General features: G+C 37.2%; 1 protein-coding gene across 1 annotated transcript in view; it reads right to left on the bottom strand.

The window, feature by feature from the left end:
• The window catches only part of LOC106871247 (uncharacterized), a 54886-nt gene that overhangs the window by 17998 nt on the left and 17927 nt on the right, over positions 1 to 18961 (bottom strand). The window contains exon 2 of the mRNA XM_014917600.3: positions 11398 to 11640. Coding sequence (XP_014773086.2) covers positions 11398 to 11640 — 243 coding nt within the window. The remainder of the gene's footprint in view (positions 1 to 11397; positions 11641 to 18961) is intronic.

The following is an 18961-nucleotide window of genomic DNA, read 5'->3' as shown; positions in this document are numbered from 1 at the left end:
TGTAAAATCACTACTGCAGCGATCTTTCAGGAAGATGCAGAACACTCGGTGGGAGGATCTTGCTCGTGATGTTCAGGCTGCTGCTGATGCAAATGACAGCAAGAAGCTTTATCATATTATGAAGCAAGATTATGGACCTAAGAGCTCCACATCAGCTCCTTTACTTTCCAAGGAGTCTTCCACTCTGTTTACTAAATCAACAGAAATCACAGATCACTGGATCGAACACTTCTCTGAATTCCTAAACCATGAGTCAGTTGTGGATGAAACAGTGATCGATACTATGCAACAAAGACCTATCATTGGCTCCTTAGACTCTTCGCCCTCAATAGATGAAGTAATGACATCAATAAGTAAATTGAATCTTGGTAGGACACTTGGAAAGGATGGAATTTGTGATGAGGTCTTGTGATTTGGTGGTAATTACATCACACAGTCCCTTCATGAACTTATTAGTGCAGTCTGGAGGGATGGTGCAATCCCTAAGGACTGGAAGGATGCAATTATTCTTCCTCTCTATAAAGGAAAAGGAGCCAGAACAATGTGTGGTAACTACAGAGGCATTGCTCTACTATCAGCTGCTGGCAAGGTTCTGGCAAATATTCTTCTTACCCGTCTGAATGGGTGTCTCGTAAGTGATGTCCTATCTGAATCTCAATGTGGTTTCTGATCTGGTAGAGGGACAATGGATATGATTTTCACAGCAAGACAGATGCAGGAGAAGTGCTATGAGCAGAATATGGATCTTGTCCAGGTATTCATTGATTTAACAAAGGCCTTTGATACTGTAAATAGGGCCTTTCTATGGAAAATACTTGGTAAACTTGGATGTCCGGATCACTTTGTATCTATAATTAAATCATTTCATGATGGGATAGAGGCTTGGGTCAATGTTGGTGATGGCGTGGTGGGACCCATTCCTGTAGAGAATGGTGTCAAGCAGGGTGACATCCTTACTCCAACTCTCTTTTCTTTGTACTTTGCTGCTGCTTTTACTGATGCTTTTGCTAAGGTTAGCTCTCTGGGAATATATGTCAGATATTGATCTTCTGGCCGCCTCTTTAATCTTTGCCAATTCAAAGGTTCTCCAGTCTATTATTCGTGACCTCCTTTATGCAGATGACTGTGACTTAGTCATTCATACGATGGATGACATGCAAATACTCATGAATTGCATTTCTGCTTCTTGCAAGGCATTTGGACTCAGCATTAACCTGGACAAGACTGTTGTAATGTTCCAGCCTGCACCAGGAAATCCATATGTGGAACCAGCTATCTTGGTTGAAGGAACAATTCTTAAGGTAGTAGACAAGTTTGTCTACCTGGGCAGCACACTCAACCATTCTTGCTCCCTGAATGAGGAAATGTTTCAGGTTGCAGAGAGCAACTAATTCCTTCCCATCTCTTCAGTCTCGTGTCTGGTCCCAGCATGGCATTGCAAGGTGAACAAAAGTTGCTGTGTACCGTGCATGTGTACTGACATCGCTCCTCTACTCATGTGAAACATGGACTCTGTACAAACATCAGGTAAGGGTCCTAGAACGCTTTCATCAGAGATGTCTCAGACACATTCTCAATGTTGGCTGGACCTCAAAAATTCCAGACACACAGGTCCTGAGGATAGCTGATATCTTGAGTATTGAGGCAATGGTGCACAAACACCGGCTACGTTGGACTGGACACCTTATTAGAATGAAGGATAGCAGGATTCCTAAGCAGATGCTCTATGGAGAACTTGTGAATGGAAGGAGACTCCGGCAGAAACCAAGGCTGCTATTTAAGGACTGTGTCAAGTCCTCATTAAAGGCCTGTGATATGCAGGACACTGACTGGGAGAACAATGCCTGTCATTGCCACAGATGGAGGAAGCAGGTTAAGGAGGGGATCAACACTTTTGAGAGAGCACGTATCTAGCATGAAGAACTTAAGCGAGCTGCGCGAAAGCGCACGGCTCGTATACTGAATGGGGAAAGCTTGGTCTGCAATGTTTGCAGTCGTGTATGCTTGTCAAGAGCAGGGCTCATTAGCCACCGTGGGAACCGCAAATGCAAAATATAAGTTAGTCCTTGAGCGCATAATGTTCCTGAAGGTCAACAATGGTCTTCCTCGGTCACAAGTGGATGGCCATCATAAACCTAGATATATGTATATGCGTGTGTATACACACACATACATATACATATACACATATGTATATATGTGTGTGTGTATATATATATATATATATATATATATGTCATTTACATACATACATACATACATACATATATATACATATATATATATATATATATATATATATATATATATATATATATATATATATATATATACACTAGCTGAGTTACCTGGTAATACCTAGAAAAGCTGGGATTATTTGCAGTTCCCATTCCCATTACACTGTTTCATGTCTTATCCGCTTCCCTGTTCAGTTCCCATTTTAGTTCTCTTCCCACTCCTATCCCCAATCCTATGTCAGTATATAAGTTTTAGAAGGTGGTGAGCTGGCAGAAACGTTAACATGCCGGGCGAAATGCTTAGCGCTATTTCGTTTGCCATTACATTCTGAGTTCAAATTCCGCCAAGGTCAAATTTGCCTTTCATCCTTTCAGGGTCAATAAATTAAGTACCAGTTATGCACTGGAGTCGATGTAACCGACTTAATCTCTTTGTCTGTCCTTGTTTGTCCCCTCCGTGTTTAGCCCTTTGTGGGCAATAAAGAGTAAGAAATGTTAGCACACCAGGTGAAATGCTTAGCGGTATTTTGTCTGTCTTTATGTTCCGAGTTCAAATACCTTTGTCTTTCATCCTTTCGGGGTCGATAAATTAAGTACTAGTTGTGTACTGGGGTTCATCTAATCAACTGGACCCCTCCCTCAAAACTTTTGGTTTTGTGCCTAGAGAAGAAAAGAATATATAAATCTTAGAATCAGTAAGGTGTAATTAAACCATTAAATATTTTATTAACCTTTATGGTAATAGTTTTTTGCTAAAAATAGGCATTACAAACTATTAATATGATTAGTGGGTGAATAAGGAATGTCCCTATATTATTTTAACAAGCGAATATGCATCTGAGTAAAATAAATCAGATAAATAGAAAGACCTCTAAACATTTGCTGCAGCCCACCCTCTGTCTAGGGGGCCCATTATAGATTTTTATTGAAATCCAATTTGCCTATAATTCAACTGGATGTTAGGAATAGATAAATAGCAAAATTAGATTTAACGTGGAAAATTATTTCAATATACAAAATTTGTAAATTTTGATGTAATTTTAACATCTCGTAATATTTTACAGCAACAGGGAAGACCCTACAAAAGTAGAGAGACAGACAGTCAGTTATCGGACGTGACACACACACAAATTTACAAACGTATACACAGCTAATCATGAGTTTAAAATGGTGTATAGTAGACATATGTATGCATGTATATATATTACCCAAATTACCCAGTAATACCTGGAAAAGCAGGGGTTATTTCCAGTTCCCATTCCCATTATACTGTTTCATATCCTATCCCATTCACTGTTCAGTTCCCGTTTTAGGTCCACTCCCATTCCTATCCCCAATCCTATGTCAATATGTACACATAGGTAATCACGAGTTTAAAATGGTGTATTGTAGACATATGTATGTGTGGAGGCGCAATGGCCCAGTGGTTAGGGCTGCAGACTCGCGGTTTCAATTCCCAGATTAGGCGTTGTGAGTGTTTATTGAGTGAAAACACCTAAAGCTCCACGAGGCTCCGGCAGGGGATGGTGGCGAACCCTGCTGTACTCTTTCACCACAACTTTCTCTCGCTCTTCCTCTTTCTGTTGTGCCTGTAATTGAAAGGGTCAGCCTTGTCACACTATGTCACGCTGAATATCCCCGAGAACTACGTTAAGGGTACACGTGTCTGTGGAGTGCTCAGCCACTTGCACGTTAATTTCACGAGCAGGCTGTTCCGTTGATCGGATCAACTGGAACCCTCGACGTCGTAAGCGACGGAGTGCCAACATGTATGTATGTATGTGTGTATGTGTGAGCATGTATATATGTGCGTATGTATGCATGCATGTATGTATATACATACGTTGTTTTAACTAACAAACCATAAAAATTTTTAAACTGACTTTTATTTTATATATTATTTTAAATTTGTTTTTTTTTTCCCTCTTTGCATCTTTTAATTCAAACTTCATTTTATTTCTGTAAATTTCTTTCTTCTATCTTCTCCTCTTGTATTTAGGGTGGGATTGTTTTTGCTGCTTTGGAACTTTTGTCTTTGGTTTTTAGAAACAAACACAAGTAAATAACAGTAATAATACAACTTTGGATTATCTGACTAGTTAACCGTCGCTTGGCTTCTGGCATTTACTTTAGTTTTAAAAACTTTCTTTAAGGCTTCCGAAAACAACTAGATCTGCTGGTCCCTCTTAGCTGTTTATTATCTGTTTCCAGTACTTGTACATGTTGCTTGCTTGATGCATGCAACTTTTCTCTGACATTCTGCCAAGCAGTGTGTGTGTGTATGTATGTGTATATAGACATGTATGTTTATGCAATCATCTTTGTACTAGTTTTTGCAACGTTTAACTTTCATGCCAGTTTCATATTAATAGAAGTCAGCAAAAATCGTTTTTGTAAAACTAATAAAACAATCTCTTTTTATTGGTTTCAGCTAGTGACTGTGGCCATGCTGGGGCACTGCCTACATCTTGATACTTGACATTTTTTCACTCCTTCTCTTAATTCTAATAAATCTAGATATTGCAATTTCAAAAGAAGACCAAATAAAATGGTAAAATAAACACCAATATATCATTAGAGGTATGGTTCACCTGACTTCTTACCTCTACAGTTTTGTGGCCTTGTCTCTTAGAAATATTTTTTGTTAGATTTTCTTTCATTTCATAACATAAGCTTGTTCTAATTTATTTTATTTTAGTCATATTTGGCTTGTATGCATTAGGTTTTCGATATTTTGGCTGTTCTTAATAAAGTGGTGTTTGAAGATATTGTAATATGGTTGGAAGTGGCTGTGTGACAAGCTTTGCTTCCCAACTACATGGTCCCTGGTTCAATCCCACTTGGCCAAGTGTCTTCTACTATAGCCTCAGGCCAACCAAAGCTTTGTGAGTAGATTTGGTAGGTGGAAAGTGAAAGAAGCCCATCGTATATATATATGTGTGTGTGTGTGTGTGTGTGTGTGGCATGTAAAATACATCATTTTGAGCATGGCCGTTGCCAGTACCGCCTGACTGGCCTTTGTGCCGGTGGCGTGTAAAAGCACCCACTACACTCTCTGAGTGGTTGGTGTTAGGAAGGGCATCCAGCTGTAGAAACCCTGCCAAATCAGATTGGAGCCTGGTGTAGCTATCTGGTTCACCAGTCCTCAGTCAAATCGTCCAACCCATGCTAGCCTGGAAAGCGGACATTAAACGATGATGATGATATGTATGTATCTATTTGTATGTCTGTGTTTGTCACCCCACCATCGCTTGACAACTGATGTTGGTATGTTTACACCCAATAGAGACTAATAGAATAAGTACTAGGCTTACAAAGAATAAGTCCTGGGGTCGATTTGTTCGACTAAAGGTGGTGCTCCAGCATGGCCACAGTCAAATGACTGAAACGAGTAAAAGAGTATTTGCTCAATTTATTATGTTCTCCTTAAATACCATGTTTCTACTTGGATTTAACCTGTTAGCATTCAGATTACTCTCTCAAATGTATTACTTATTTATTCATTTTGTTTTCAATTAATCCTGCATTATCTTGTAACTTTTGAGACTTTGATGCTGTGACTGTTTACTTTTAGAATGAAATTATAGGGTAGATGGCAGAGGCCAGATCTGGCCAGTTTGAACATAAAACAGGTAGAATATTTTGGCAGGACATATTTTGTCCAGTCTGCAGTGTTAGGAAGGGCATCCAGCTTTAAAAAGCCTACCAAAACAGATGCAGAAGTCTGGTCAAATTGTCCAACCCATGCCAGCATGGAAGGAGGTGATTAAATGGTGATGATTATGATGATGGCTGGTTTGAATGCTAAAGGGTTAAACCATATTATTCTTGTTATTCTTACTGTGGTTAATCATTTGTCTAATCTAGACATTTGTCTGTCATTCCTAGAGATCCCATCCCTATAATATTACATCTATCTTTAGTAACTGCATAGCTGTAATCTTGTTTGTCATGTTGATACTTAATATTTACTTCTTCCTTTTTCTCAATGCTTATGTCTTCAGATATCATTACAAAGTCAGAGATTGTGCATAATAATATTTCCTTCTTCATTACAAAAATTGCAGTTTTCTTGTAACATATGGCAACATATTGAACGTTAGAAACAAACAATTTTGAGATTGTTAAACTTACTCCTAAGGAAATGTTGCTATTCATACCATTTCTCTACTTATCAACAATTTCTAAACAACATCCTATTTAACATTACTGAAGTTGTTTTTGATATCCTAGCTAAGTCAGTTTATTACATTCCCTTACCAAATAGGCAACACCTAACTCACCACTCATTTTACACACTAGAGATTCCTTGGTTATATCCATATGGTATGTAATGCAATTCTCTGTTCTTAAGTTTGATTCTCTTAACCACCAAGCAAGTTTTAAACTAAACTATTAATCTCTCTAAACCTGACCATTTAGCATTCTCTTTCATTTCCAAATTCTCAAAATACTACCTCGATAATTTTGCAGAAACTATGCAACTTTCAGATTTAACTATTCCAGCTGTGGTTCCGTATTATTTCTTATATACAATGCTACACTATAATTCCTCCTCTAAATATCTTCACAATAAATCCACTCTGCATCTTTTTAAGTACTGTTACTAGCTAGTGTCAGTACTACTATGAACATAGCACAAGACACCACTTTGGAACTTCTCTCTATGTAATCTAATAAATCTAGAGTGTTCAAAAATATTAGATCTCACATATTTAGATGGATATTCATGCACTTTTCTGTAGAAATTATTTGTTGTTTTGAAAAAAAAACAATTCAGTTTTATTCAGATCTTTATTCTTGAAGCATGGATCATGAGTATTTCTTGAAAACCCCTTATTACTGCAAGGAACTGTTAGGTTAAGTTTTGGTGAAATGATAAAATATTTTGTATTTTTTAATCTCTCTCTCTCTCTCTCTCTCTCTCTCTCTCTCTCTCTCTCTCTCTCTCTCTCTCTCTCTCTCTCTCTCTCTCTCACATATGCTATACCCTTTTATAATGGCTGTGTGGTTATGTACACTGTACAACCAAGTATTTCAGGAGTTGATCCCATTGTGCGACATTTTGAGTGTCTCTGTTGTAGCCTTTGGTTTAATGGTTTAAACTGGGTAGATGGGACTTGTGTGGATTCCCTTCAGATATATGAGTATGTTTGTTGGGGTTAGTGATGCTAAATAAGTATGGCAAACAAAAATAGCCTCTGCTATTTAGTCACACCCAAATTACACCACTTTTCACGAAGATCAACTTTCTATCAGCCCTCATATGACTATGAGGGTTGATATCAACCAAATTCTTAGTTGTGATGCTCCAACATGGCCACAGTTTAACAATTTAAACTCCAGTAAAAGAATGTTAATGATATAACAATAATTTTTAATAAGCCAACTCTTGTTTTCTATCATAGCTTAGCTCTTAGCATCTTCTTCCAAATTTATATAATAATCCAGGCCGTTGCCAGTACCGCCTGACTGGCCTTCGTGCGGGTGACATGTAAAAGCACCCACTACACTCTCTGAGTGGTTGGCGTTAGGAAGGGCATCCAGCTGTAGAAACTCTGCCAAATCAGATTGGAGGCTGGTGTTGCCATCCGGTTTCACCAGTCCTCAGTCAAATCGTCCAACCCATGCTAGCATGGAAAGCGGACGTTAAACGATGATGATGATGATGTATGTATGTATGTGTGTGTGTGTGAGTGAGTGTTTCTTTGCAATGGACAGCGGAAAAGCCACCTACTCCACTCTCTCCTTAAAGCTAGGTATTCCTCACGCCCGAGTGTGTGTTGTATCTATGTATTTGCAAAAGTATATCTGACAGCTTTATTAATGTTACATCCCATTCTCACTGCTGTTCTTGCCTTCACTGATATAACTCACCCTCTCTCTGTTACTACCTCTCATAATTTTGCAACCTTCTCATTTTGTCATATAATTCGCCCAACGCCCTTGGGGGGGTGTACATTATAGATTTTTATTGAGATCTAAATAGTCTATCATTGAACTGGATGTTAGTGTCACATGCATGCAAAGTTTCGTGAATATTGGTTCAGCGGTTTAGGCAGTAAGTTTAGGAAGCGGTTTGGTAATAGAAATTGCCATTATATATACTCTTTACTCTTTTACTTGTTTCAGTCATTTGACTGCGGCCATGCTGGAGCACCACCTTTAGTCGAGCAAATCGACCCCAGGACTTATTCTTTGGAAGCCTGGTACTTATTCTATCGGTCTCTTTTGCCGAACCGCTAAGTTATGGGGACGTAAACACACCAGCATCGGTTATTGAGTGATGTTGTGGGGGACAAACACAGACACACAAACATACACACACATATATATATATACATATATATGATGGGCTTCTTTCAGTTTCCGTCTACCAAATCCACTCACATGGCTTTGGTCGGCCCGAGGCTATAGTAGAAGACACTTGGAGATGTCTTACATGTTTTTCTACATATATATCTATGTAACTCCTATTAATAATGAAACATAAGTAATGCAGAAAAATAATACCAAAAAAAATTTCCAGTTTTCTGTTTTAATATATAATTGCTCTGCAATGTTTTACAGTGTTTTATAGTAATCTCCAATATTTTCAATTCTCATATCTACAAGTATATTTTGGAGTACTAAAATATATACTCCAAGAGGACAGAGTTTGGATTATAACCCTGTCTATTTATTTCTCTCACTCTCTTTTTTTTTTTTTTGTCTTTTACTTGTTTTAGTCATTCGGCTGTGGCCATGCTGGGGCACTGCCTTGAGAATTTTAGTCAGATGACTGGACCCCAATACCTGTATATATATATATATATATATATATATATATATATGGGAGAATATACAAATAATAACAACAGACGAGGACAGGTGGTGTAAATAACAAAAGTATATATTAGTATGACGCTCGGGAATACGGAAAGTCTTTGATGTTTCGAGCTACGCTCTTCAACAGAAAGAATACGGAGACAAGGAGAAAAACACGGAGAAAAAAAATTGAATAGTGTTCAGTCAACGGTCAATCATAATAATGGCCGATCATATATTTAAGAGTTTATATATATATATATTCTTTTTGAAGTACTGGTATTTATTCTATCAGTCTCTTTAGCCAAACTTCTAAGTTACGGGAACATAAGCACACCATCATCAATTATTAAATGATGTGGGGGACAAACACAAACACACACACACGCCCCCCCCCCCCAACACACACATGTGATAGGCTTGTTTCAGTTTCTGTGTACCAAATCCACTCTCAAGGCTTTGGTTGGCCTGAGGCTATAGTAGAAGATACTTTCCCAAGGTGCCATGCAGTGGGACTGAACCTGGGACAATGTCATTGGGAAACAGGCTTCTTACCACGCAGCCATGCCTATCCATATACACAAATAAACACCCCTCATTGTACTCTTTTATCTGTGCAGACTACCTCGTTTTTCAAAGTGGTTCATGAGTTATTTTCCCATCAGTTTCCAAGTTGAGTGTGCTCAATACCAGTGCTGCCTGACTGGCTCCCGTGATGGTGGTACATAAAAAGCACCCACTATACTTCTGGAGTGATTGACATTAGGAAGGGCATACCTCACAGAAGCACTTTGACTAATTTGTGGTTGCACTGCAACATCAGGTGGCTTACAATGGGGATTATTTTCAACAAACTACTTGACAGCTTGAAGAGAGCCCAGGTCAGAGAGCCCAGGTCAATCTGAGTGGAATACTGTTGGTTTCTTTTCTTTTGCTGGTGAATTGTACTATCATTCTGTTGACTTTAGCAAGAGGAAACCCAAGGTTTTGTGCAATCTTACACTAGTAACAGCTAAGTTCAAAGTGATTCACAACATGTCCTCTTTGAAAATTAGACAATTTTTGTTTCTGGTGTTCATAACAAGACTAGCTGCCATAAACAATTAATATACTGTAATCTCAAGTGGAAACTAATACAAGCTTGAAGCACCAGATAATGTCCACACACATAAAACAATATAATGAGCAGTGTTTATTTACTTATGAAATGTCTGTTTGCCTGCCTGCCTGCCTGCCTGCCTGCCTGTCTGTCTGTCTGTCTGTTTGTCTGTATGTATGTATGTATGTATGTATGTATGTGTGTATGCCACAGCAGAAGCAGACAAAGAACATCCAACAGTGATGGTGGAATTACGAAATCATTATCTTTGTGTCTTTGCACATCTTCAGTAGCAAGTATCCACTATTAAATACATACTTAGAAAAATTTCACTTCCTCTGATATATAGAAAAACAGTGATTAACAAAACACTGGTGTTGCAAATTTTTGGTGGGCTGGGTAAAAAGCAGTATTAGTTCAGAATATCATTCTGTATATCTTATTCAACATGATATATATATATGCAAATATATGCATATATTTATTTATATCATTATTTAAAACAATTTGATTCAGCCCTATGCATCTTTTGAAAGCTTGTCACAGGAACCCAGCTCACCAGGCTCAGGTTTTAAATAGTAATAATATATGTAACTTCTACTGTGGGAAGATGTGTGGGAAGATGAATGGAGGAATAACTTGTCCATCACTAGTGATCACGCCAAAGACCATGAAATTGACTGGATGCTTGATTTTTATCACTCTCAGCACATGTCCTCAGATCGCACTGTCAGATTGACACCCAAACACTCTGAAATGTTTGTATTGGAGCTTCTGACATGAATGTCAAGTAGTACAGCATGTCATTTCCAAATTTCTGGCTATGTGAATTACATCATGGTACTGTTTTTCTCACAGACAGTGCCCAACTGACCCTACCACACTATAGTTGACAAAATCAAAAACAAACCATGCGCATGCATGAAATTAAAAATATAAAATGGTGACAATTTACTCATTGCACCCTGTATATACATGTGTGTGTGTGTGTGTATTTATGTATGTATGTATGTATTTATAGATATTTACTTTATGTGTGTATATGCCCCACCACCTCTACCACAACCACCACCACATAACAGCTTCTTTGAAATTCAAATTCCTTTGATTGCTCATCTTTGTGCTGTTGATATTCTTTAATGAGCCTAGTTCTGTTTCTTTTACAATTGTTATCTATCTGAAATCACAAACATCATTCAATGACTGATTACACCTTAAGGAATAATTAGATGAGACAGATATTTATATACTCACATTTTCTATTGACATTGCACAATGACCAAGGGCTGTTTTCATCACATGCCTTGAGTTTTATTTCCCCAAATAAGATACATTTGACATAGCTTATCATGTTGTCTTCTCTCACTAATCCAGTTGTAACGTTACATGTTCTCATTTCGATTTTGCCATCGGAACGGCAGTGGTGATAAACATTGCAATCACATGGATCAAAGAATGATATGTTTTCTCTGTTACACATATGCACACGGCAAAAATCTGAAAATTTGAAAAAAACTGTATATTAATTTTGACTTAAGACAGTAATAGTTACAACAAAAGAATGGAGTTGTTAGCACTTTGTATGAATTGGGCTAAGTCCCTTTTGTGTAAGTACCAGCCTCCTTGAATTTCATCTTGGTGCAAAAAAACATTGGTTTCAAAATGTTTATCTCTCTCTCTCTCTCTTTTACTCTTTTACTTGTTTCAGTCATTTGAAACAAGTTTTCTCTGTTACACTTATGCACACATGCTGGAGCACCGCCTTTAGTTGAACAAATCGACCCCAGGACTTATTCTTTGTAAGCCTAATACTTATTCTATCAGTCTCTTTTGCTGAACTGCTGAGTTACAGGGATGTATGCACACCAAAATTAGTTGTCAAGTGATGTGGGGGACAAACATAGACATACAAGTACACACACACACACACACACACACACACATGTGCACGCGCACACATACACACACGCACGCACGCACACACACACACACACACACATACAATGGGTTTCTTTTAGTTTCTGTCTACCAAATCCACTCGCAAGGCTTTGGTCAGCCCAAGGCTATAGTAGAAGACACAGCAAGCTTCTTACTACACAGCCACTCCTGTTTTATTAGAATATTTTAATATGTGTGGATGTATTAAAATGGCAAGCAGGTAGAATAGTTAGCATGCTGGGCAAAATGCCTAGCAGCATTTTGTCTGTCTTCATCCCTAGTTCAAACTCTGTTAAAGTTGACTTTGCATTTTACCCATTTGGGGTCAATAAAAAAAATACCAGTTGAACACTGAGGTCAATGTAATTGACTTACCCTCTCCACCAAAAATCCTGGCCTTGTGCTAAAATTTTAAATCAGTATGTGTGAATGTGCTCCCATGTTTGTGCATATATATATATATGCACATTTGTATATGTATGCATGAATATATAATTGCATGTATATATGTGCATATGAATATACATATGTGTGTGCATGTGCACATGCAAAATGCACATGTGCACACACATTCATTGTTTTTGAAAATATTAACTAACAATATTAATAAAATGTATTATGTTAATACATTATTTAAACAACAATGAAATTTCATGATAGAAGTTATTAGACCGATTTCATTTGTATGAAGTTTAAGATCATCATCATCATTTAATGTTTGTTTTCCATGCTGGCATGGGTTAGACAGTTTGACATAGACCTGGCCAACTGGGAGCTGTCCAGACTCCAATTGTTTGTTGTGGCATGATTTCTATAGCTGGATGCTCTTTCTAACACCAACTACACAACAGTGTGTACTGGGTGCTTTTAACATGACACCTATATCGGTGCATTTACATTGCATCAACACAAGTGCATTGTATGTGGCACTGGCATGTGGCACCAGCACAAGTGCATTTTATGTGGCACCGGCACCTGCAAGGCAAGCACCTCTCACTTGGGAGAGGGAGTGGAGACATGACCATAAAGGACATGCCTGTATGTGTGGATTGCTGTAATTTTATTTAACTTGACATGTCTTATCAAATTCAGCAAATCACCACGTCTTCTGGTCCTTTGTTATTCTTCAATGAGGCCTAGCATCTATAGATATTTTCTTACCATTTCATCCCACATTTTCATGAGTATACTCCTTTCACAGATACCCTCCACAATTAGTGCTCGGTGCTTCTTTATGCAGCTGTTTAGAATATTCTCATAAGAACCAGAAATGAAATCAAAAACATGAGCTTGAAGTGGATATTTTTGCATGTGTTGCTCACAATGTATTTTAAATAAAATAAAATAAAGATAAGCATTTTCATCACACTTTCATTTCATATTAAAAAATTTTTTTAAACAGTGAATATTTCAAAAGAAAAACTGGCTTGGATTTCCAGCTGATGACTGGAAACAAGAGTCTTTCAGTTATAATATACTACGCTACACTTGTATTGAGTCCTGTAATTTATCACTTCCAGTGAATCAACAGAGATTTATGTATATATATATATATATATATATATATATATATATGTATGTATAAATATATAAAAGGATAAAGAGAGCAATGTTAAAGCTGGAAATATATTTTATGGATAGAGTCTTAGAGCTGTAAGACTCTATCCATAAAATATATTTCCAACTTTACCATTGCTCTCTTTATTCTTTTATATATTTATACATACACACGCTAATACATGGCTTATAATCCCCAATCCTGTTCATACAACGACTGGGGCAAAACTAGTCGGTATACAGCACTTACTCGGTGTTACCTGTATCTTTGGGTTTGGTTAAATCCAATTCCCTCCTCAACCTTATATATATATATATATATATATATATATATATATATATATATATCGTCGTCGTCGTCATATATATATGTATATATATACATATACATATATATATATATACATATATATATATATATATGTATATAAAAAAAATATTCCTCTATTTTTATAATTAAATATTATTAAGAACTGTCAAAGAAAAAATATAATATTTTGCACGCTATAGACCAATTTATTGCTCATGAATTTTAGCAACAAAACCATATATGGTGCCCCCAAGGGCCATATAGACCCTGGTTGAGAACCACTGAAGTTGTTATCACTGTCCCTCTACAACTACTCCACCCTCTGCTGCCCTTTTACCTCAATCAGTGTTTTTTTTTTATTCTTGTTTCTTTCACCAACTCTTTCTGTTCTTTTCCAGCCTTTACTCTATCTCTCTCTCTTTTCTCTATTCTTCTCATTTATTCAGCTCTTAGTTCACAAGATTTTCAATAATTCTTTTACTCTTTTACTTGTTTCAGTCATTTGACTGTGGCCATGCTGAAGCACTGCCTTTGGTTGAACAAATCAACCCCAGGACTTATTCTTTGTAAGCCTAGTACTTATTCTATCATACCCTTTTGTTGAACCACTAAGTTATGGGGACAACAATTTAGGTCTTAATAGACACAAGATGTGGTCAGCGTTATTTAAAAAATATATATATATATATATATGTGTATGTATGTATGTATATATATATATATATATATATATATATATATATATATATGACAGGCTTCTTTCAGTTTCCATCTACCAAATCCACTCACAAGATTTTAGTTGGTCCAAGGCTATGGTAGAAGACTCTTGCCCAAGGTGTCCACATGGTAGGACTGAACCTAGAACCATGTGGTTGGGAAGCAAGCTTCTTACCACACAGTCACTCCTGCATCTATACAGCCATTCCTGTGCCTATCGCAGTGGGACTGCAGAAACTTTTTCAGCAAATAATTGGAACATAAAGCAAAAAATCTTGAATAAATTAATTTTTCTCCTCGTTCTATATTGTAAATTAACTCATTATTTTTATGACACATATTATACGCTATTGCTCTAATTTAGCTGCAGTATTGTGCTGCAGTTATATACATAGTAATTATAACATTATTGGAAACTAAAATATTTAGTTAGTGCACTGTGAAATTCCGGGGGTTTGTGCAGAGCATGGACCTTTGTTTCATGATCTGAATTACTTATGTAAATACCTACTAATATAACTGGGAGTGTGTTTACATCATTTCTCTCTCTCTCTCTCTCTCTCTCTCTCTCTCTCTCTCTCTCTCTCTCTCAATAACCCTAATATGCGCATCAAGAGTAATTAACTGCCATGGCACTGACACTCCGTTTGAATTTCGTGGAAATCCTGAAGTCATTAGCTAAGCATCTCGATGTCTTTATTTGGTGAAAATATTATCGGGTTATTCAGTTTGCTGTTTATGAAACAGGAACACAAAGATTAGCTACCCATGTATAAGTTGTTTTTAATTTGATGTATTCATATACAAACATGCGCAAACACATACATGCACGCACCCCCCCCCCCTCATACACACACACATACATATAAATTTTATGAGTATTTTATAGGTGCAGGCTTGGTTGTGTGGGTATGATGTTGGTTTTGTAAGGAGTGGCTGCGTGCTAAGTGGCTCGCTTACCAACCACATAGTTCTGGGTTCTGGTACCTTGGGCATCTTCTGCTATAGCCTTAGGCTGACCAAAATCTTGTGAGTGGATTTGGTAGATGAAAACTGAAAGAAGCCCATCGTATATATATATATATATATATATATATATATATATTTATGTATATGTTTGTGTGTCTGTGTTTGTCCCCCTACTATTGCTTGACAACTGATGCTGGTGTGTTTACATCCCTGTAACTTAGCGGTTCAGCAAAAGAGTGAAAGAGAATATAGTCTTGAGTTCTATCTCATAGCATGGCACCTTTGGCAAGTGTCTTGATATGGTTGGATGCTCTGTTGTGCCTTCTCCTATCATATTCTGTTCTGTGTTATCTGAATTTACTTTCAGCAACTCATTATGTTTTTTTTTTGCCTGTTGGTGTTCGGAAGGGCGTCCATAGTGAGAGTACCATGGCAGTTAATTACTCTTGATGTGCTTATTAGGGGTACAGTGAGAAAGAGGTGGAGAGAGAGAGAGAGGAGATTCTTATCCACAATTAAGAAAAAACTTAATGCTGAAGTGCAAGTATTGTATAATTAGATCTGTTTGTATTCCAACATGGCCATATTGTTTCAGCAGTTGTATTCTTTAGGCTTCTTCAGAAAAGGAAAGAAGAAAAGTAGAAAGGAAGGATGGATAGTTAGATAGATAGATAGATAGATACATACATACATACATACATACATACATACATACATACATACATAGACAAACAGACAGACAGATAGATAGATAGACAGACAAACAGACAGATAGATGGATGGATATATGATAGATTTGTTGATTTCAAAAGTTCCTGCCATTTAGTTAGTATTCTGTTTATATTTGAATGCTCTGCTATCATGCTTTCTGCTCAGCCAGTCACCATCCCCTATTCTCTGGTATATGAAGTGATATAAAAAAAGTTCCCAGACTTGTTCTGTAGTGTGCCAACAGATTGCAGCACACAGTTGTATGTGCAGTGAGAGCTAGCAGTGACCTTACCAATATATCTGGGAGTGAGTTTACATCATTTCTCTCTCTCTCTCTCTCTCTCTCTCTCTCTCTCTCTCTCTCTCTCTGCCTCTTTCTCACTGTCAGTACCCATAATAAGAACTTCAAGAGTAATTAACTACCACAATTAATTCAAGAGTAATTAACTGCCACGAGTAATTAACATGCCCTTCCTAATGCAAACATGCAAAAAAAAAATAATGAGTTGCTGAAAGTAAATTCAGATAACACAGAAGAGAATATGATAGGAGAAGGCACAACAGAGCATCCAACCATGTCAAGACACTTGCCAAAGGTGCCAGGCTATGAGATAGAACGCAAGACTATATTCTCTTTCACTCTTTTATTTGTTTCAGTCATTTGACTGCAGCCATGCTGGAGCACCACCTTTAGTTGAACAAATCAACCCCAGGACTTATTCTTTGTAAGCCTAGTACTTACCCTATTGGTCTTTTTTGCCAAACCGCTAAGTTACGGGAACGTAAACACACCAACATCGGTTGTCAAGCGATGGTGGGGGTACAGATACACACACGCATACACACACACACACACACACATACACACACACCCACACGTTCATCAGGTACTGATTGAATGTACTTATGTATGTGATACTATTAGTAGCGTATATAATGCATGTAGTATGAAGCATTTGTATTAATATTAGACTCTCATTAGATGGAGTACTCTTTTTATTGATTTTTACACAAATTAATTTCGTGTGGCTGCGTGGTAAGAAGCTTGCCTCCCAACACATGGTTCCAGATTCAGTCCCACTGTGTGACACCTTGGACAAGTGTCTTCTACCATAACCTTGGGCCAACCAAAGCCTTGTAAGTGGATTTGGTAGATAGAAACTGAAAGAAGCCCATCGTATATATATATATATATATATATATATATATATATATATATATATATGTAGTGGCTTCATGCAGGCATAGCATGGATTCGATCCTCAATCGCCAAAAAATTTCATTTAACAGTACAACAGACTTTTCCCATAGAGAAATATCGACAGCAGTTACATTTGCCAGATGCCTTCGCTAAGCAGAATAATTTCTTTGCCACTTGATCCCTGTTAACCTTTAGTATGCGGTGGAGAGTTAAATTGACAGAACAATAGACCTCCCAAAAACCCATTGTTTGAATAATGGTATGTCTCTCTTTCTCGCGATCTGGCGATATTTATATATACAGAAGATTTCCAAGCAAAAGTTAGTTGGTGAGAACCAAGTCTGGCTGACTGGCTGAACAAAACACTGTCACTAAAGGAAAAGGCACAAAAGGACAACTATCGTAGCTCACCAACAAAGCAGTTGTCTCGTCCCACCACTCTCACTTTCACTAACTCACTTTCTTTTCTCTGTAACATTACCATATCTCTCTATATATACTACTATGAGAACGTGTACACACACACCGGCTGAAATTAACTCTTTTTACCTTGCATGCTTTTCCATTTACTAGTTATACATACCAACACGTTGTGGTTTTGGATACACACAAAGTAACGGTAAATAAATATTTCTTTACAACTTCGATTCTTTACAACTATGATCACTTCAATCATATATAAATATGTATGTATTTGTGTGTCTATGTTTGTCCCCACACCATTGCTTGACAACTGATGTTGGTGTGTTAATGTCCCCATAACTTAGTGGTTCAACAAAAGGGTGTGATAGAATAAGTACTAGGCTTACAAAGAATAAGTCCTGGGGTTGATTTGTTCAACCAAAGGCAGTGCTTCAGCATGGCCACAGTCAAATGACTGAAACAAGTAAAAGAGTAAAAGAATTATTGAAAATCTTGTGAACTAAGAGCTGAATAAATGAGAAGAATAGAGAAAAGAGAGAGAGATAGAGTAAAGGCTGGAAAAGAACAGAAAGAGTTGGTGAAAGAAACAAGAATAAAAAAAAAACACTGATTGAGGTAAAAGGGCAGCAGAGGGTGGAGTAGTTGTAGAGGGACAGTGATAACAACTTCAGTGGTTCTCAACCAGGGTCTATATGGCCCTTGGGGGCACCATATATGGTTTTGTTGCTAAAATTCATGAGCAATAAATTGGTTATACTTCTATAGCGTGCAAAATATTATATTTTTTCTTTTACAGTTCTTAATAATATTTAATTATAAAAATAGAGGAATATTTTTTTTCATATACATCAAATGCTTATGGAAGTCAATTAGAGTAATATAGGAACCAAAGGGTTCCATAGGCAAAAAGTGGTTGAGAAACAGAGTTACATATTTGCTTATGTGCACGCATATGCGTGCGTGCATGCGTGCGTGCATGCGTGCATATGTGC

The sequence above is a fragment of the Octopus bimaculoides genome, chromosome 5, assembly GCF_046866305.1.
Source record: "Octopus bimaculoides isolate indiv1 chromosome 5, ASM4686630v1, whole genome shotgun sequence".
In the NCBI taxonomy this organism is placed as follows: domain Eukaryota; kingdom Metazoa; phylum Mollusca; class Cephalopoda; order Octopoda; family Octopodidae; genus Octopus; species Octopus bimaculoides.
Note: the sequence above shows the minus strand (reverse complement) of the source record. Positions and strands in the feature narration are given on the sequence as shown.